The sequence below is a fragment of the Salmo trutta genome, chromosome 26, assembly GCF_901001165.1.
Source record: "Salmo trutta chromosome 26, fSalTru1.1, whole genome shotgun sequence".
Lineage (NCBI taxonomy): Eukaryota > Metazoa > Chordata > Actinopteri > Salmoniformes > Salmonidae > Salmo > Salmo trutta.
The window spans coordinates 27259505-27281148 of record NC_042982.1 but is presented as its reverse complement, the minus strand read 5'-3'; the positions used below and the strand labels follow the sequence as shown (position 1 = coordinate 27281148).

Below are 21644 nucleotides of genomic sequence, written 5' to 3'. Positions count from 1 at the left end.
CACGGCGTGTCTGCACGCCTAGCGATCACAGAGTCCACTGCCCACTTTCAACTCCCACTCGCCCGGTCACGTATCAGAAGCACACAAAAATACAACTTATTTTGTTAAATGTGTAGGCCTAGTGAATAGCGTAAACTAAAATAATGTGTTTGTTGATAAAAAAAATACATTTCACAAAAAGGCTTTTATTAAACCTGAAAGTAGGGTAATCATTATCTTCAACGAAATAGCGTTATTATCTGCATCTAGGATGTGTGGCATTGACACGCTATTTAGAATATTAATGTATCATTTATTTTAGAAAACAAATTAATAATTATTTTAAAGTGGGCTCTATTTAGGTTTAGGAAATGACACAAGGCCAGGGCCTATAGAAGCCAATGTAGGCTACATTACGTTTTTGGCTAAATTGTATTAGGGGATTGTCTGATTGTATGACGAGTAAGAATGTACTAGAATAAAATAGAAATACAGACAAAAGTGCTCAAAATAAGAATAGCTTACACCTGTCACATGAAAACTATTTGTATATCTAGGCCTTACCACCGATGACAATAGGCTATGCAGTTTAAGTCAACACAGACAAAAACAGATGCATCGAAAAAAGTTAGCAGCCAATCTGACATATCCTACTCAACAGAGCAGTCTCATCTTTTGACTGGAGGAGAATGTGCAATGAGATTTAGTTCATGCTCTGTTTAGTGCCCGGTTTGGTTTGGTTTTGTGTTGTGCGTTTTTCAATCGATGGCTCCCTCTAGCCTTGCCCCAACGTTGCTCCCTGCATATACTGTAGAAGAGCAGTAGTAAACCAAGCTCCCATTGGAGCAGTCTGTCGCTGAGTATGGGCATAAAGTGAGGACATATACTGTAGAGGCAGATATTCAATTATATAGAGGCCTGCTTTCGTATTGTTTTGTGGTGCCTATCTTAGAATTTTGGAGAAACTAACTAAGGCATCTTCAATTGTGCCAATTGTAGCACATGGGTAGGCGTATACTTTTTCTTTGGTTAAATACAATTCGAATTTACCCCTTCTGGATACGAAATGAAAATGCGTTGACTGGGTGCAAAACATTACTCCTATACGTATTACAGCAGTAATCCTTTTGCATTTAATCGCGTCATTGCCTCGAGGGGTCCTGAGATATTCATATATGTCTGATTTAGTTTTTATTCATGAATTAATCTCATTCTGTGGGTTATGCTGTACTGAATGGTTTATTCTTCTAAATCAGGAAAGATTATTCCCTGTGTGACAAGTCAGATTTTACTGGTGCTGAAAATAACGTAATTTATTTACAGCTATTTAGTATGTCTGTACTTCCCATATGTTAGTATCCTAGTTTAAGTGTAAGAATACTTTATATTCCTCAGTCAGAGCTTGTGGTATAGACTATGAAATCATTTTTGGAAGGCTAGATATCTCACATAATAGTGTCTCCCTTTTATGCTCCCCTGAAAAGTCTGAACATTTCAAGCTGTCATTTGTGGCTGAGTTAAGTTTCATCGCCTAACTGTCAAAAGTCTTCTTCAGACAATTTTCTACTCCATTCTCTCTCTCTCGCTCTTTTTACATTTAACATTTTAGTCATTTAGCAGACGCTCTTATCTAGAGCGACATACAGGAGCAATTAGGGTTAAGTAACCTAGGGGCGGCAGGTAGCCAAGTGGTTAGAGCTTTGGGCCAGTAAACGAAAGCTTGCTAGATCTGCCCCTGAACAAGGCAGTTAACCCACTGTTCATAGGCCGTCATTGTAAATAAGAATTTGTTCTTAACTGACTTGCCTAGTTAAATATATATATATATATATATTTAAGTGCCTTGCTCAAGGGCACATCGACAGATTTTTCACTTAGTCGGCTCGGGGAATCGTACCACCAGCCTTTCTGTTACTGACCCAACGGTCAATGACTGTACAGGTACATATGTCTATATTTATGGGTAAAAAAAAAATCGAATTTCATCCAATTACTTCAAATCCCAAATTGAGACTATGAGATCAAGTTGCTATATGAGGATTACTATTAACGTCTATATATTTATTATTTATGTGAAAGAGTTGACCAAACTATATGGTCTGAAGTGTCTCCGCTGGGTCATCCAAGCCCCCCCCCACACTCTCTCTCTCTCTCTCTCATTTCAACTTATGGGAAACATATGTTTACATTGCCAAAGCAAGTGAAATAGATCACAAACTAAAGTGAAATAAACAAAAAATGTACAGTACACTTCACAGTCACAAACGTTCCAAAAGAATAAAAACATTTCAAATGTCATATTATGTCTATATACAGTGTTGTTACAATGTGCAAATAGTTAAAGTACAAAAGGGAAAAAAATAAACATAAATATAGGTTGTATTTACAATGGTGTTTGGTCTTCACTAGTTGCCCTTTTCTTGTGGCAACAGGTCACAAATCTTGCTGCTTTGATTGCATACTGTGATATTTCACCCAATAGATATGGGAGCGTATCAAAATTGGATTTGTTTTCTAATTCTTTGTGGGTCTGTGCAATCTGAGGGAAATATGTGTCTCTAATATGGTCATTCATTTGGCAGGAGGTTAGGAAGTGCAGCTCAGTTTCCACCTGATTTTGTGTGCAGTGTGCACATAGCCTGTCTTCTCTTGGGTGCCAGGTCTGCCTTCGGCAGCCTTTCTCAATAGCAAGGCTACGCTCACTGATTCTGTACATAGTCAAAGATTTCCTTAATTTTGGGTCAGTCACAATGGTCAGGTATTATGCCACTGTGTACTCTCTGTTTGGGCCAAATAGCATTCTAGTTTGCTCTGTTTTTTTTGGTAAATTCTTTCCAATGTGTTAAGTAATTGTATTTTAGTTCTCTCATAATTTGGTTGGGTCTAATTGTGTTGCTGTCCTGGGGCTCTGTGGGGTCTGTTTGTGTTTCTGAACAGAGCCCCCAGGACCAGGTTCATCTCTCTGTAGGTGATGGCTTGTTATGGAAGGTTTGGGAATCGCTTCCTTTTAGGTGGTTGTAGAACTTAAAGTCTCTTTTCTGGATTTTGATAATTAGCGGGTATCGGCCTAATGCTCTGCATGCATTATTTGGTGTTCTACGTTGTACACTGAGGATATTTTTCAGAATTCTGCATGTAGAGTCTCAATTTGGTGTTTGTCCCATTTTGTGAATTCTTGGTTGGTGAGCGGACCCCAGACCTCACAACCATAAAGGGCAATGGGTTCTATAACCGATTCAAGTATTTTTAGCCAGATCCTAATTGGTATGTCAAATTCTATGTTCCTTTTGATGGCATAGAAGGCCCTTCTTTCCTCGTCTCTCAGATCGTTCACAGCTTTGTGGAAGTTACCTGTGGTGCTGATGTTTAGGCTGAGGTATGTATCATTTTTTGTGTGCTCTAGGGCAATGGTGTCTAGATGGAATTTGTATTTGTGGTCCTGGCAACTGGAACTTTTTTGGAACACCATTATTTTTGTCTTACTGAGATTTACTGTCAGGGCCCAGGTCTGACAGAATCTGTGTAGAAGCTCTAGGTGCTGCTGTAGGCCCTCCTTGGTTGAGGACAGAAGCACCAGATCATCAGCAAACAGTACACATTTGACTTCAGATTCTAGTAGGGTGAGGCCGGGTACTGCAGACTGTTCTAGTGCCCTTGCCAATTCATCGATATATATGTTGAATAGGGTGGGGCTTAAGCTGCATCCCTGTCTCCCCCCCCATCCCTGTGGAAAAAAATGCAGGCCCTCATGCCAAATGAAATCATCAAAGCATGAGAAGACTTTGCCTTTGTTTTGCTTGTTTATCAATAAGGGTGTGCAGGGTCAATACGTGGTCTGTCATGCAATAATGTACAAGTCTGCTGTTAATGCAGAGGATTTTCCCAAGGTTGCTGTTACACATATTCCACTGTAATTATTGGGGTCAAATTTGGCTCCACTTTTGTGTGTTTTTTTTATTTAACCTTTATTTAACTAGGCAAGTCAGTTAAGAACAAATTCTTATTTACAATGACAGCCTAGGAACAGCCTTTTACAGGGTCAGAATGACAGATTTTTACCTTGTCAGCTCGAGGATTTGATCTAGCAACCTTTCGGTTACTGGCTCAACGCTCTAACCACTAGGCTACCTGCCACCCCAAATTGTGGTGATCAGTCCTTTGTTACATATATTGGGGAATATGCTAGAGCTGAGGATGGTGGTAAAGAGTTTAAGTATAGCCAATTGGAATTTGTGGTCTGTTTATTTTATCATTTCATTTAGGATACTATCAACCCCACATGCCTTTTTGGGTTGGAGGGTTTGTATTCTCAATGTAATTGGAGAATGTTCTGGTAGTCTTTACTAGTTTATTCTAAGATTTGTATTTGACCATGTATATGTTTTTTTGTGGTTTGTTCTTTGTATAGAGACAAAAAGATTGGAGATGTCACGCCCTGACCATAGAGAGCCTTTTATTCTCTTTGTTGGTTAGGTCGGGGTGTGACTAGGGTGGGTAATCTAGGTTGTTTTATTTCTATGTTGGCCTGGTATGGTTCCCAATCATAGTTTTTTTTTTGTGCGGTTCAATTCAAATAAAATGTTGAACCGATTTCACGCTGCGCTTTGGTCTGAATGTCATTATGACGAACGTGACAGAAGATCCCACCACAACAGGACCAAGCAGCGTGCCCAGGAGGAGAGAGTATCCTGGACTTGGGAGGAGATTTTGGATGGGAAGGGATCCTGGACTTGGGAGGAAATCCTGGCAGGTAGGATTGCCTTCCTTGGCGGCAGACGCAAGGAGAGAAGGGAGGACAGCGACGACGCCAGCGTTCGCGGCCACTAGGAAAGCCCAAAGGACAGCCCCCCCCCCAAAAAAATTGGGGGGCACACGGGGTGGTTGGCGGACCCGAGGAGCGAACCAGAGCCAATCTGGGAGAAGAGGGAGAAATTGGAGGAGAGTGAATGGAGAGAGTCAGAGACCGTTAGTGAGTTGATGGAGAAATTGGAGGAGAGAGAAATGACAGAGTTGTTGTGTTGGTGTATGATGCACGACATTCGCCCTAAGGAGCGTGTTATCTGTTTGATGCCACCTGAGTCAGCTCTCCGTACTCGTCCTGAGGAGCGTGCTAGCAGTCTGGTAAAAACTGTGCCAGCTCCACGCACCAGGTCTCCAGTACGCCTCCACAGCCCTGTACGTCCTGTGACAGCTCTCCGCACTTGCCTTGAGGAGTGTATCATTTGTCCGGTACCATGTGTGCCGGCTCTACGCACCAGGTCTCCAGTGCGCCTCCACAGCCCAGTACGTCCTGTGCCAGCTCCCCGCACTCGCCGTGCGAAGTGTGTCATCGTTCCGGTACGATTTGTGCCGGCCCTACGCACCAGGTCTCCAGTGCGCCTCCACAGCCCAGTACTTCCTGTGCCAGCTCCTCGCACTTGCCCTGAAGTGCGTGTCACCAGTCCGGTGCAACCTGTGCCGGTCCCACGCATCAGGCCTCCAGTGCGCCTCCCCAGTCCGGCATGTCCTGTGCCTGCTCCCCGCACTCGCCCTGAAGTGCGTGTCACCAGTCCGGTGCCACCTGTACCGGCTCCACGCGCTAGGCCTCCAGTGCGCATCAACAGTCCAGAGCTTCCGGCAATGGTCCCCAGTCCAGAGCTTTTGGCAACAGTCCCCAGTCCAGAGCTTCCGGCGATGGTCCCCAGTCCAGAGCTTCCGGCGACGGTCCCTAGTCCAGAGATTCCGGCGACGGTTCCCAGTCCAGAGCTTCCGGCGACGGTTCCCAGTCCAGAGCTTCCGGCGACGTTTCCCAGTCCAGAGCTTCCGGCAACGGTTCACAGTCCAGAGCTTCCTACGACGGTCCACAGTCCAGAATCTCCTACAATGGTCCACAGGCCGGAGACCTCCTTTCCACCGGTGCCCAGTCCAGGCACGGCGTCCAGTCCAGCTCCAAGGCCGGAACCTTCCTCTGCGCCGGTGCCCAGTCCAGGCACAGCGTCCAGTCCCGCTCCATGGCAGGAGCCTTCATCTGCGCCGATGTCCAGTCCAGGCACGGCATCCACAGCTCCAGGGCCGGAGCCTTCCTTTGCGCCGGTGCCCAGTCCAGGCACGGCGGCCAACTCAGCTCCATGGCCGGAGCCTTCCTCGTCGCCGATGCCCAGTCCGGGTGCAGCGTTCAACCCAGCTCCATGGCCGGGGTCCTCCTCTGCGCCGAGGCCCAGTGCGGACACGGCATTCTACCCGGGTCCATGGCCGGACCCGTGGTCTGGGCAGGGGTAAAGTCCCGCACCAGAGCCGCCACCGATGCTGGCGGATCCACGAGCAGAGAGGGTACTTCGCCCCGCACCGGAGCCGCCACCGACGCCGCCACTGACGCTAGATGCCCACCTGGACCCTCCCCTATAGAGTCAGGTTTTGCGGCCGGAGTCCGCACCTTTGGGGGGGGTACTGTCATGCCCTGACCATAGAGAGCCTTTTATTCTCTATGTTGGTTAGGTTGGGGTGTGACTAGGGTGGGTAATCTAGGTTGTTTTATTTCTATGTTGGCCTGGTATGGTTCCCAATCAGAGGCAGCCGTTTATCGTTGTCTCTGATTGGGGATCATATTTAGGCAGCCATTTCCCCACTGTGTTTTGTGGGATCTTGTTTTGTTTTTGTGTAGTTGCCTGTGAGCACTCCAGAACGTCACGTTTCGTTGGTTCTTTATTGTTTTTTTGTGCGGTTTACGTCAAATAAAATGTCGAACCGATTTCACGCTGCGCTTTGGTCTGAATGTCATTACGACGAACGTGACAGGAGAAGTGGTTTATCCATACATCTCCATTTGGATAGATTGTCACGATCGTTTGTAGAAACGGATCAAGGCGAAGCGTGAGTGGCGTTCCACATATTTTATTAGAAAGTGAAACTAAGAAAAATACAAAAACAATAAACGAACAACGAACCGTGACTACAGAGGCGCTACATACACTTACTCAAAATACAATATCCCATAACCCACAAGTGGAAAACATGCTACTTAAGTATGATCCCCAATTAGAGACAACAATTACCAGCTGCCTCTAATTGGGAATCATACACAATCACCAACATAGAAAAACAAACCTAGAACCCCACATAGAAATAATAAACTAGACTAACCCCCCCAGTCACGCCCTGACCTACTCTACCATAGAAAATAAGGACTCTCTGTGGTCAGGACGTGACATAGATAGCTCTTTGTGTTGTTGTTTTTTTGTTGTTGAGTTTTCCAATTTTCCCAGAAGTGGTTAGATTCTATGGATTCTTCAATTACATTAAGCTGATATCTGATATGCTGTTCCTTTTTTTCCCATGGCGTATTTCTGTAATGTTTTAGTGATTCACCATAGTGAAGGCGTGTGCTCAGGTTTCCATGGTCTCTTATGTTTTTGGTTGGATAGGTTTCTCAATTTCTTTCTTAGGTTTTTGCATTCTTCATCTAACCATTTGTCATTGTAATTTTCTTAGGTTGTCTGCTTAAAATTTTTAGATTTGGTAGGGAAGCTGAGAGGTTAAATATACTGTTCAGGTTTTCTACTAAGTTTACATGTTCACTATTACAGGGAAACATTTTGTCCAGGAAATTGTCTAGAAGGGATGGAATTTGTTGTTGCCTTATTATTTTTTTGGTAGACTTCCACACTACTTTCCTTCCATCTATAGCATTTCTTAGTATTATTCAGTTCCTTTGGCTTTGATGCCTCATGATTGAGCATAGCTCTCTCTCAGTGAGTTATTGATGGAAATGTAACCAGATGTTTAGCATATGAATTAAAATCTCTCACAGTCACACGTAGAGAGAGAGAGAAAGGGAGATACCAGGTTGCGGGGATGTTGTGTATGTGCGAGAGAGAGAGAGAGAGAGAGAGAGAGAGAGAGAGAGAGAGATGCCGGGGCTCGAGGATGTTGTGTGTTTATCTCTTATCTGTTATTCTTCCCCGGGGACAACACATGTCATCGAAAGGGTGCCGCAGTCAAAATAGGCGCTCCCCAGACGCTCTGAGGCAGCTGTCACCGTGTTTTTATAGTATGGGGCCGGTCGCGGCCTTGTCCTGCCCACACCTCCATTTTACAAGAGAAGTAGCCCATATGCACGAGGAAGCGTGCTATTGATTCCAGATTTCAGACTGTAACGTTTGTACAAAAATCCGGCACTGCCCAACAGTGTGTGTGTGTGTGTGTGTGTGTGTGTGTGTGTGTGTGTGTGTGTGTGTGTGTGTGTGTGTGTGTGTGTGTGTGTGTGTGTGTGTGTGTGTGTGTGTGTGTGTGTGTGTGTGTGTGCGTGTGAGCATGTGTGAGCGAGAGAAGTGAGATAGTGATGATGTAAGATTAGGTGTCATAAAGAAATGTAATCTCATAGGCTAGGAGAGAGTGAGAGAGGAGGCCTTTAGGATGATGGCTCCCTGTTGTGGTGTCACCCCATGACAAGTGCGAACGGCATCACTTTCCCTCACAATGTCTGAAAGTATCCAATCAGTCCCAAAACATTTAGTGTCAACACTTCACAAATAAAACTATTACAACTTATTTACTTTTAATACTATATTTATTAAGCTATAATTTTACAGACGTTAATTTGTGAAAGCAAGAATTCAAAAGATTCAAAGAGGATTCAACTTCCATTGAGCTTTAAAGACAGGTCTATGAAGGATGATTTAAAAACAATTGCAAAACTAGGAAATGTGATGGCTGGATATGTGAAGTCACCATAAACCTAACTAAAAACACATCAATAGTAAGAACATTTAGACATTCCTAAAAAATTAAGAGCAGTTTTGGTTCTGTAAAACACATGAATATTTCTCTTAACTCTGAAAGTCTTATAATACTTTCAGTTTTCTAAAGGTCTACATAATGCATAGCCCCAACTATTTTGGAGTCTGCAAGCTTCTAGGTAAAGTTTTTTGCTCCACTTCTGGTAAGTGGATTGAAAGGCCTCAATTAAACGTCCTAAGGTGTTGAAGCAATCAGCAACTGTCACAGTGATCTAGCAACCTCTAAACTGTTGAGCCTCTTCGTCTTTCACGTCACCCATGCTCCACAAAAGATCAAAGAGAGTACAGCACTGCTGAGATGTATTGGTGGGCAACGTGGATTGAAATAGTGATTAAATTATGATCATGGCAAATAAATGATAACATGCATAAAAGGTAAGAAGGCTATGAGCAGCTGTCAAGAAAAACACTTCAAGTAAAAGCATATGATGAAAAAAGTTATAACAGCCACCAGGACATAGCCTATACCTCTGATTATTTCGAATTGTGAAACATAATTCCTGTTTTGGGTAAATACTGATTTCTAGCCCATGCCAATTTAATTTCCCATAGGTAATTTACACATAATTGCGAATTTGTCTCTAAACTATAATCTAAAACGTTTTAATCCTGAACCACCACATTCGTCTTGGCACATTGGAGAGGCTGCCCATTCTAATAAAAAACATTCGGTCAATTTAAGTCTGAAATCAGACCTATGAATTATATCTTGTCATTGATAATTGAATAACCTATTGTATGGCAAAAGTCAAGTCACTTCTGTAGCCAATATACTATATGCTAAAACTTAGTCAAAATGATATTTTTCCACAAAAAAAAGAAAAAAGCAACAAAAGCATGCATTCCATCCCATTTTGTTATATCAATAGACGATAGACGTGCTACTGTTTTTAAACGAAGACTAGCTCTCTCTCGCCCACGGGGACGATCCATGCAGGATCCGGAGAGAACGTTAATAAGATGCCCATATCTACCTTATCAAATCATTCTTCATGTCCATTCCCTCGCCGCAGACAATTGATAAGCGGATGATTGTGCTGTTTTTACCTCAACGGTCGTCGTCTTTCCGTCCACATACATTCACTAACATATAACCGTTTCTGGGAATATTTGACAATTGGTTTCTTCAGTTCCCCATAAATAGTACAGAATGCACCGGCTTGGCTTTGAAGGGATTGCTAATGGTTACTTGCATGGCGCGCTGCTGATTGGCTTCTCCACTGCCTGACGTCACGAGCCTGTGAATAAGGCTGGCTCGTGTGCTTTCAGGAACATGCAGAGTACTAGAGACTGTACGCGGAGATGTCACACGCATCCTACCATCACTAGCATAATTTACCAAAAGAGAGCTCGAGGGGACAGCTAGCCAACAGAGCAGGAGGAAACCCACTTTTCCTTGAAATATTTTGGTGGTTAATTGTTTCGATTCTTATCGGGTGCTCAACAGTGGATAAGCGGTCATGTCAAAGAACATTGAATTATTTATAGGCACGCGCGTCTTGTTGTGTGACAGTATTGCCCCAAACCCATTTTGTTAGATGTGCGTCTTCAGCAGTGACTGGCACATAGCTTTTTCGGCCAATGCTTCACTTTGACGACCACGGATACTTGCTGATAGGCTATGGTGCTCGCAGTATAACCAATCTTCAGAGGTGGCTTGATAATTTTTGCCATTTGATTGGCTTCATTTAAGCCGATGTGTGTTGGGTGTATGGGAGAGGATCCAAAGGACTGATTTTCGAGGCGTCTAAGGCTTTGGCACTACCTCACCCGGGAGGACGCATCCTGGCTAACGGTCGCCATCCTGAATTACATCCTGGCTAACGGTCTCCATCCTGTACTTGGATCCTATAAACCTCCATGCTGACCACTTCAGAGGAGCGAAGAAGAGGTAGGATAGCGACCAGGCTACCCATCGACTGTTTATGTGAACACATTGATCCAGGACCTCCGAGCGAATAAGGAACCAAATATTACAAATACAAAACATCCAATGATCCGTGTGTGTTGTTGATTTGTTTTCTGCTCAAGTCAGAGTGTGAGTGAGACGACCACAACCTCAGGAGGCTGAACAGACCACGGTTGCGGAGTGGGTGCAAATCCAAAGACGATGGTCCACTGTGCCGGGTGCGAGAGGCCTATACTGGACAGGTTTCTCCTCAATGTTCTGGACAGAGCTTGGCACGTCAAGTGCGTACAGTGCTGCGAGTGTAAATGCAATTTAACAGAGAAATGTTTTTCTCGAGAGGGGAAACTATACTGCAAAAACGACTTCTTTAGGTAAGCTTGACCGGTGGGAGCTTGCTCCCTTTCATTCGTCCTTTACCACAGTAATTATTATTTCAGATGTACAGTCTTGGATAAACATTTGCCATGTTTCTGTTTAGTAAACACTACTATCCTAATGTTCTCAGTCAAATGCACAATTTCCCCCAAAAAGACTCATAAGGATATATTTCAAATACAAAACATTTTCAATATAATTTATTATAGGCTAATAATGAACATATAAACACAGTTATTTGTTTAGTGTAACAAAAAAACCCAGAGGTGAATCTCTAACTACTGAACTAATGAACTCAAAAGTAGAGCCCATAACTCATTTTAAAATAAATGACGTACGATAATTACACCTTATTCCTTCAAATTGTACTTTAGACAACTGTTAAGACAATACTTTTCTGCCTTTTTCTATCAAAACATTTAACATTATCATTTGCTTATACAAAATGATAGGAATACTCAAGATTAAATACTTCATGGATTTTATTACAGATAGCACTAATTAATACATGAACCACTCTAAATATCAGTTTAAAAAAGTATAATATCGTTCGATAGATAAATCATTCCTCCAGAATTTCTAATAAGTGCTAGGTGTGAAGGTGGATTTGGAGGGGGTCCTTCAGAAGCTTTGATTAGGAGGCAGCCAGTAATTAAAGGCATGTTAATTTGTATTCTTATGCTAAAAACTGGACAGCAACATTAAACGCGTGTGTACTCGTCCTCTGTAAAGGGTATGAAGGAAATCACACGTTGTTTATAATGGCGTAGAGGTGAAGAGAAGCGGCTAGAATCAATCCTTCATCAGAATAGTGTGGAGGAAGTGTGTCTCGGCCCAGTGGCAGCTATCTGCCCAGGTCCTTGTGTTTACACGGCTCCAGTGAGAAGGACGTGATAGGTGGATTTAAATAATAAACCTTTTAAAAAGATCAAACAAGCAGACAATGCAATCACAGACCTGCAGTCAGTGTACACCATCTCAATACACAGTTTATGTTACAATCAACAAACATAGGATCATTACACATTCAAGTAATAACTTGTATATTGCAATGTATATTATGGTGTATAAGTCTTTATTTTCCCAATACCCTAGAGAACATTATTGCCTAATCGTGTTCAACATTTAGTCCTGTTGTTTTGTGTAATTACATTATGTATTGTTTGGTCATAATGATCAGCTAAATTGCGGAATGGACCACACAAAAATACGTTTTATCCGAATAGGTCTTAATAGGCTTAAAATGGAATTCTAGGCAATTATCTTATTTACACAAAAACATATTTATAATAGAACAAATGATTTTGGATTGGGAAAAGTAAGACAAGTTTTCCGTTGATAATGAATGCAGCAATATAAAATAAGTACAGGGCCAATTTCAATCAACCATAATAATAAAGAACGGGACCCCATATGGCAATTATGGAATCATTCTCATCGTGAACCATTGTAATTGGGAGCCAGCAGGCCTATTCATACACTTAGAAAGAAGGGTTCCAAAAGGGTTCTTCAGCTGTTCCCATAGGAGAACCCTTTTTGGTTCCAGGTAAAACCCTTTTTGGCTCCAGGTAGAACTCTTTTGAGTTCCATGTAGAACGGTCTGTGGAAAGGGTTCTACATTGAACCCAAAACGGTTCAACCTGCAACCTAGGTTGAAGAAGGGAAGATTAAGACAACGAAGTAATTCCATACGGAAGTGTTCTAAAATAAACAAATGCATGTGACCAGCTCCATTGATAAGTACTAGCGCCGTTTCTAAATTGCAACGCTGGTCCGGTGAATTGCAAAGAGTTATGGGGTATTAGAATCCTCTTGTCTTAACCTGTATATGTTGAACATAGCCTGCAACCGAAACTGTTCTACGTGGAACCAAAAAGGGTTATTCAAAGGGTTATCCTATAGGGACAGCCGAATAACCTTTTTAGGCTCTAGATAACACATTTTCTTAACAGTGTTGACCAATCTGTGACTTCTATTTAAAAAATATGTATTTATTCACACTCGCAATATGCAATCGTTGTATACTAACATATATTGTTTGGTTTTGTGCCTAAACACATTTTAATAATCATGCATTATTCCTGTATCCCCTCACAGGAGGTTCGGGACAAAGTGCGCGGGCTGTTCTCAGGGCATCTCGCCGAACGACTTGGTCCGGAGGGCAAGGAGCAAAGTGTTTCATCTCAACTGCTTCACCTGCATGATGTGTAACAAACAGCTGTCCACGGGAGAGGAACTCTACATCATAGACGAAAACAAATTTGTCTGCAAAGAAGATTATCTAACCCATAGCAATGGGAAAGACACAAACCTTCTCTCAGGTAGGCCTATACGGCCAAATTGGCTCTATAATTTTGGGCGCATGGATACTAAATTGTGATGGATGTGACGTGTTCCACCCATCGTTTGATGTTGAATGATCATGCATCAATTCAATGTTTTGATTGAGAAAATGGCCGTACTCTTGCATTTATTCTAGGCCCGACGCATAAATTATTTCATTTTATGGTAAAAACTGAAATAAGGATTTGCGCAATTGCATAACCTATATTTTCACAAGATTGCTAGAGATTTATTTGAATTTGAGGTCTATTTATGAGCCGAAATATCAAATTCTATTTGCATAGATGTTAATTATTGGCCTTTGGTTGTATGGCTATTGTAGACCCATAAGCCTATTGATGTTATTGTAGGCCCATTTTATGACATTTCATGAATTGGTCGTTGAAAAGTAACTGATGGACAAATAGTGTTCATAAAAATAATTTTAATCGGCATAGGTTATTATTAGGCCTATAGTGTAATAAGCCTACATAAATGCCTAAAAAGGAAAAATAGGCCTACACAATAGTAATCATTCACATTCCTTATTTCATTGAACTTATAGGGTTACACATGGACTGTGTGTCTAAGCTTTTCGTGTCCTTTTTCGTTTTTACAGTAACAGCATGTAGCGATCCAAGTTTATCACCAGATTCTCAAGACCAGTTACAGGACGATGTAAAGGACACTGAAATAGCCAATTTGTCGGACAAAGAAACGGGTAGTAATGAGAATGATGGCGAAAACCTTGGCGGTAAACGACGTGGACCGCGAACCACCATCAAAGCAAAGCAACTGGAGACCCTGAAAGCGGCGTTCGCTGCCACCCCCAAACCCACGAGACACATCAGGGAGCAGCTCGCACAGGAGACAGGGCTGAACATGAGAGTAATTCAGGTAATGGCAATGACAAATGCACTATAATGACGTAAATATAATTCCTGATACAGCTCATGTCTTATTGGTATGAGAGTGGATGAGGACGGTATATTGCAGAGGGAACGAGCCGTTGTGAGAGGAGGGGACTTGGGAGACCCTCACCTTGTGCGCTTTCAGGGTTACGCACTTATTAAAACGTGTGATATAGCAGCTTATATTTTATGGAAAGTATCTCTCTGAGCGCCTGATCAACAAAAAAAATGGCGGGCCACGTGGAGTGGGGTCTTGGTTGACAATTGTTTCTCCATGTTGGGCACCGTGTCAACAGTTCGCCACAAACAGTGAGGCCTCATCACAATCACTCCGCTCCTTTCTCATCTGCCTTCCCGCTTAAAGATGGGTTGCCTAGAAATTGCATGGTCACATTGAATTGAACGAGCGAAAAATTGGCTGCCATCGAGGTTTATTTGGAAAGCGTAATTTATATGGGTATTTTTGATTCTTGGCGTGCAGGCTGGGTAAACACGCCAACTGGACTGAGACTGGTGAGAGCGATGGGAGTCTTGGCAACGCTGTGCAATCACGTTTTGCGACCACATTTAGCCATGCTGTGACCATTTTCAGTCAAGTGTAAACGCATAAATCTGTTTCAGGAGAATTAAAAATGCCTCCTTATCCCCCAGTCTAGTCTAGGCTAAATCATTTGAAATAGGGTAAATCATTTGAATAAGCATATAATAAATAATAATATTTGACATATAATAACAACAACAACAACAAGCTAAATTATTATCAATACTTTTAGTATCAATATTATTGTTGTTGTTGCTGTCGTTATTATTATTATTATTATTACCAGTGGTATTTATTTGACATGTTTAATTTTGACAAATTGCGCAACATAATTCCAAAAAGTAGCTATCATATGGATGGCTTTTTTGTCTGGTGGCATTATTTGTGGCCTATTTTCAAGAGTTTAAAATTAGGCTACTGAAAATGAGGCTACTGAAGACGAACCCCTGATATTAAATTGTTTAGTTGCTCTCTGTATCGTGTCACCTAAGTTAGAAAAATAAATCGTATGTGCACACAAATAAGCGCATCAACGCAGCTGAGTCTCCCATGATGGTGCTAGTGCTGCGGGGACGTAGAAAACTATTAACAAAAGATTGAACGGCATATCAAGAAAAAAAAAAAGGTTTATGGAGATGAATAAAATGGCGAGGTTGGATATATAAGAGCATCAGGGAAGAGCATAATTAGCACAAGGAATTCAAGGGTGGATATATAGATTACGAAATAATAACCTCACAGAGCCGGTTAATAAATCGGTAACAACCCTCCTATTAAGTATTAATTAGAGATTTTAAAGGTTCCCGCTGCTGCCCCCTCAGTCGGGTTAAATGGAGGGTTAAAAGATCATTACACTGAGGTTAGATCTGTGAGTCTGGAGTGACGATAATTAGTAGTAATCTTGTCCCTGCAATACGACTTCACTCCATCACGTCACCACGCACCGAACCTGACCATGCAGGGCAGCGCGCGCACGGGCACAAACAGGGCCCTAGGTGTTGCTTTGACGTTGATCACGGATCTATAAACAAAGCAATGATATTAAAACGGTAAAGGACTAATAATTATGAACAAACTGACACCATACATAATGCTTATATTGTTTGAATAGATCTGATATCAAAGTTAGGCTACTTTTGATATAGGCTACCAATCTATAATGATATTTCTACAAAAAAAGGTTTTCGATCTGTTGTGAAGTAAAGTGTTTGTTTTTATTTTACTAACTATGCCATTTGGATTCTGCACATTTACATCATGTGTGTATTCAATGCTTTATCTTAATTAATATATTGAGATTTGTGGTCAAACGTCATTTTGGAAACAGAGGCAATCTTTGGTTTGAGCCTCTCTTTGTCTCCAACTCTCCAGAAGTAATATGTGCACTTAAATTCTTCCAATCCATTTCATTTTCATTAACGTTGCTCTATGCTGACTTGTGTGCTCCGTAGGTATGGTTTCAGAACCGGCGGTCTAAAGAGCGACGCATGAAGCAATTGAGCGCCCTGGGCGCGAGACGGCACGCGTTCTTCCGGAGCCCGAGGAGAATGAGAACGCTAGTGGACCGGCTGGAACCCGGGGAATTAATTCCAAACGGTCCTTTCTCTTACTACGGAGGTAAGACGAGTGATGACAAGGCTTGCGTGTCCCAGCGGGTTTATCGGTTTCACATGTTTTTCTGAAATGTCGAATAATTTTACGTGTCCACCAAGTGCTGTTTCCATTTGTCGCGCTGCCCCAGGACGCCTTTGATGACTATCATGGCTTATCAGTTGAGCACAACACACATCATTGGAATTTGACCTGCACGGAGAGGAGTGCTTTTAAATGTTTCGGTATGGATGGACATTATCTAGAGATGGATTAGTTAGGATGCTGTGCCAAATCTTCACGTGTTAAAAAAAGTTATTTATAATGGGAGATAATTAACAATTACGATAGATTATGCATGTGCCAAAACACCACAAAAAGGTCTGAAGTGATTCTAAATTGAGTTTGTTAAATTACAATGTTTAAATAATGTCTCTTTAAGTATTGTCTCAGATTATACTCCAATCATCTGACCCATGTGTCCAAACTAGAAAATAAAAATAAATCAAATAGGCCTAATAAAAATAACAATTACAGTAGCAAGGAGAATCAATCATGATATGGCGTCCATGTAAGCTAAACAGCGCGCAATAACAATTCATGCAAGATGCCTGAATGAGTCATTAAATATGAATGAATAATCACTAGAACACTATTAATATTGTTCTCTTTATGTCAGGTATATTACGTCAACATTCAAACTGTATTAAGAGGGGAAGTTTCTCATTACCAAATTCCCGCGGCCTTCTCGGTGATCGCTGTCTTGAACGGGTCCGTTAATAACACATCCATATCATTTAGGTCAATGGGTTAGTTCGAGAGGGCTCCAAGCGATAGCGTTATCTCGCTGACCGAATTTTCTTTACTTTTTTCCTGACAAGATGACGATGACATTCACATGCAAGAACTGTGCATTTGTAGGCCTACTCTTTCCCTAGGAAGGTGCTTGAAAATGTGGTTGTGACATGCATTTTGCGTTTCTTTGAGGAATATTTAGAATGTTGATGCTTGGAGAGGGTATTTGCATTTGAGAAATAAACTCACAATAAATTGTGAAGAATTTAGAAAAATGATTAATATACAAAGTCAATCGAATATGTTTATCTTCTTTTCAAATGACACTGTTTTTGGGCAGTTCACAGATTTTTCACCTTGGGGATTGAACTAGCAACATTTCAAAGCCCTCAGAATATATTAATGTAGAATTCTCTTGATTGTAGTGTGCATCCTTATTTCAATTTTCCTATCATGTTTTGTGGATATCAATAGTGTGTGGGGGACTCGGGTCCTTTGTGGTGTACAGTGGGCCTAATAGTATTCTGCTGTAATAAAGAAATGGATCTCAGAAGGTAAAATCTCTGATTAAATGGTCCCCATTTTAATTAATTTTGCTCCTGCGTTGCTCTCCCCACCCAATTGCAGTTTTGATTTAAGTGTAACATGCTTTGACTAATGTGCCTCGGCGAAGGTTTCTCCTTATGCAACTTCAGGCTATGTATATTCAATGAATTCCTGAATATTTCTGAGATCATTTGTTCCCAGGCTAACCCAGATTTTTTTGTCGATCTGCAGATTATCAGAGCGAGTACTACGGTCCAGGAGGGAACTACGACTTCTTTCCTCAGGGGCCTCCATCGTCGCAGGCACAGACCCCCATAGACCTCCCATTCGTGCCCTCCTCAGGCCCCACAGGCACCCCTCTAGGTGGTATGGACCATCCCCTGCCCGGGCACCACCCCTCCAGTGAGGTGCAGCGCTATTCTGACATCATGTCCCACCACCCTGGGGACTCACCCAGCCCGGAGCCAGGCATCCCGGGGCCCATGCACAGCATCTCCTCTGAGGTGTACGGCCCCAGCCCACCCTTTACCTCACTATCCCTCAATGGCAGCGGATACGGCAACCACCTGTCCCACGCACCCTCGGAAATGAATGAGGGCACCGTCTGGTAGCTCTAGAGAGCGGACTGTACCATCAAGAGATTCAATAGGGGAGGACAGGAGAGTGGGCATGGGTAAGGGCAGGGGTAGGGACACCAGTCAAATCATTTTTTGTCAATCATATTTAATTATTTCATTTCCCCATATGATATTTTTTGCAGGGAAAAAAAATATGGCGAAAAACAAAACGTGGACAATGTGGTTGTAAACATTTACCTTGGTATTGTGTTGATGTTTCGATTGCTTCTTTCTCTAAACCCGAATAAAAAGACTGTCACACATAAAAGACTGTGTGTGACTGTTGACCCTGTGGGCCCTTGGCTGCCCAAGGCCCCTGCTCTCCATGGCTGTGACCCTTCCTGACTCCTGTCAGTGGCCTAGCAAGGCGACGCCCCTCCAAACACACGCCACTGGGAAAACAACTATTCTGAAAACAAGTAATATGTCCCACATCCACAAAAACATCATTAGCTACTGTCAAAGACTCAACAGATTTACAGAGAAAAGAAGGAAGGGTTGTTGGTCTGAACGCTAACCTGCGCCGCTGGAATTAGAAGAAGGCTGAAAGGCGTCAGACTCTATTTATGGCACTAGACGTGTCCCTTGTATTTATTCAAAAGCTCCTCAGACCTCTTTGCCTCTCAAGGCTCTGCCATATTGACACTTAAACAACCTTTTTGACACTAAATATATTTCTGAAGGCCAGGGAAATACATTTTTTTCTCTCCATCTGGACAGTTTCCTTTTTTTGGTTAAAAAATCAAACCACCAAATCTGAAGAAGTTGGCCTTCAAAAAGGAAAACAAAAGGCAAAGTTATATTTAAATTGAACAGAACTTGAAATGTTGCTAAATGAAGTCTACCTTCTAAAAATATTTTAATGGGGGTCTGAAAGGGACTTAGAACAGTCAACTGTTTACGTAATATATTTAATTCAGGAGTTAAAAGTGTCAAACCATGTTTTAGAATCTCTTGATCCAGATAAAATGTTCCAAGCAACCAACCAAACTTTTGTATTGATTTTATTTATATTGTATGAAGACAAACACGTTTGCTGGGGTTGTGGTTCACTGTGCTAGTTTGTACAAGATGTTGTTTACAAAAACAAAAAAACACACAAAAAAAAACACAAGTAGACAGTTGCCAAATAAAAAATAGCACAAATACTGTAAAAGTGCTTTGCACCATCATCTGCAGAACATGTTGAGTTAAAAAATGCTAAGGAGTAATTTACTTCTTCATTTTTGTAGTCTGCTGAAAAACATTCATAAAGTTGTTAATATAGCATACTTAGACAGGTTTTATTTTTGTGTCTTCAAAGGAAATCCAAACTATTAAATTAATGGTCGAATATGCAGCTAGCGGCTGCTACTTTCTTTAAATATCAAACCCTCATGGTATGTCTGTTATTGTTCTAATAAACCTAAGCTTATGTGACCTCCAGTGCATATTAGACCATTCACTGTATAAATACAACATGTTGAAAACAATTGTGAGTTTTTAATAAAACTAGAAAATATACAATTTGAATGATAACACATTTTCTTTGGACGGATCATCTCTTACCTTAGCTGCATTTTATATATTTAATATTTAAAAATGATAAAACTTAAGTGTGGGTTATTTCTCTTATATGTTCTTTGCAATTTAGTATGAGGGAACTGTTTGTGTCTCTTTTCTGAAGTCAATTGAACAGGTTTAGAATAATAAACAATGCAGTATAGTATTTACTAAATGCAAGCAGTTTGATCTGATTTGCACATCCATACAGTGAATGGAAATGTCAACTGCTGTTTTTGACACACACACACACACACACACACACACACACACACACACACACACACACACACACACACACACACACACACACACACACACACAGTAATAACCACATAACAACTGGATGCCGTGTTGACTAGTACTGTAATCACACCATAACAGTAATGCCATGCAATGTGTTGCTATATATGGCGGTGCTCGTCACACACCAATCTGAAGGGACAGTTTCTCCAGTATCACAGCAGAGCATGGAACATCGTGCTTGCAATTTAGTTTCTCTCTCTGTTTATAAGAACAATTCATATATGCATTACTGCAGAGATTCGAATAACAAGGAAATCTTGCTGACTTGAGTTTCCCCAGTAATAGAAATGGTTGACAACGTTACAGCAGCCAACACAACGGGGACTTCTTCAGTAATTCCACACAATTCATTCATAAATTATGCTGAAGTCATTCCTTTTCCCACAGTCCTGGCAATGGTTTTGACCTCTTGGAAGTTATTCTATTTCTTGGGGTCATGGTAGAACTGTGACGATAAAGAAACTATGAATCTGGGTCTCTTGTAGTTTTAGTAATCCTACTTTATAGGATGGGATACCTGGTCAGTTGCACAACTGAATGCATTAAACCGAAATGCGTCTTCCCAATTTAACCCAACCCCTCTGAATCAGAGAGGTGCAGGGGGTTGCTTTAATCAACATCCACAGCACACGGGAAGCAGTTGTTTTTGGGGGTTAACTGCCTTGCTCAAGGGAGAACGGAAGATTTTTCCACCTTGACCGGCTCAGGGATTCGAACCAGTGACCTTTCAGTTACTGGCCCAACACTCTTAATCGCTAGGCTACCTACTATTATAGGGGGCTTCTAATCCTTATGTAGACCACATACAAACAAACAAACAAACAAACAAACAAACATAAACAAACAAACATCAACAAACAATTAACAAAGTGAAACAAAATAACTTAAAACAAGTACTGGAAGTGCAACATTCTCATACTTCTGATTTATTTCAGTGTATAAAACATCATGACCAAAGGAATGAAATGCATTGAAATTATTCATAGGTGCCGGCCTGCTAACCCCCTGGCCTCTCCAAGGGCCCGGCCCCTGGACCATAATCCACCATGAATTAATCATGGTCCTGAGAGTTAACCAGGCCTGGGGGGCCGAGGGCTTGGGGCCGGTGTGTGTGTGTGTCTGTGTCTGTGTGTGTGTGTGTCTATGTCTATGTCTGTGTGTGTGTCTGTGTCTGTGTCTATGTTTGTGTGTGTCTGTGTGTGTGTGTGTGTGTGTGTCTATGTCTATGTCTATGTCTGCTGTGTCTGTGTCTATGTCTATGTCTATGTCTATGTCTATGTCTATGTCTATGTCTGTGTCTATGTCTATGTCTATGTCTATGTCTATGTCTATGTCTATGTCTATGTCTGTGTCTGTGTCTGTGTGTGTGTGTGTGTGTGTGTGTCTATGTCTGTGTGTGTGTGTGTCTGGAGGATAGGACTCTCCTGAGCCCCAGGG

At 41.8% G+C, this 21644-nt stretch overlaps 1 protein-coding gene across 2 annotated transcripts; it reads left to right on the top strand.

Annotated features, from left to right (window-relative positions):
• Window positions 1–9876: 9876 nt before the first annotated feature.
• LOC115163564 (LIM/homeobox protein Lhx1) lies at window positions 9877–19865 on the top strand. 2 transcript variants are annotated; one of them, XM_029715561.1, is made up of 6 exons: window positions 9877–10644; window positions 10785–11033; window positions 13135–13358; window positions 13979–14256; window positions 16263–16428; window positions 17974–19865. In XM_029715561.1, exons 2-6 carry the CDS (start codon window positions 10864–10866, stop codon window positions 18351–18353), a joined length of 1218 nt encoding a protein of 405 aa, XP_029571421.1. In that variant the 5' UTR covers window positions 9877–10644; window positions 10785–10863; the 3' UTR covers window positions 18354–19865. The 2 variants fall into 2 exon arrangements, with proteins under 2 accessions (XP_029571421.1, XP_029571420.1); XM_029715560.1 differs by having other exon boundaries at window positions 9877–11033.
• Window positions 19866–21644: the final 1779 nt, after the last annotated feature.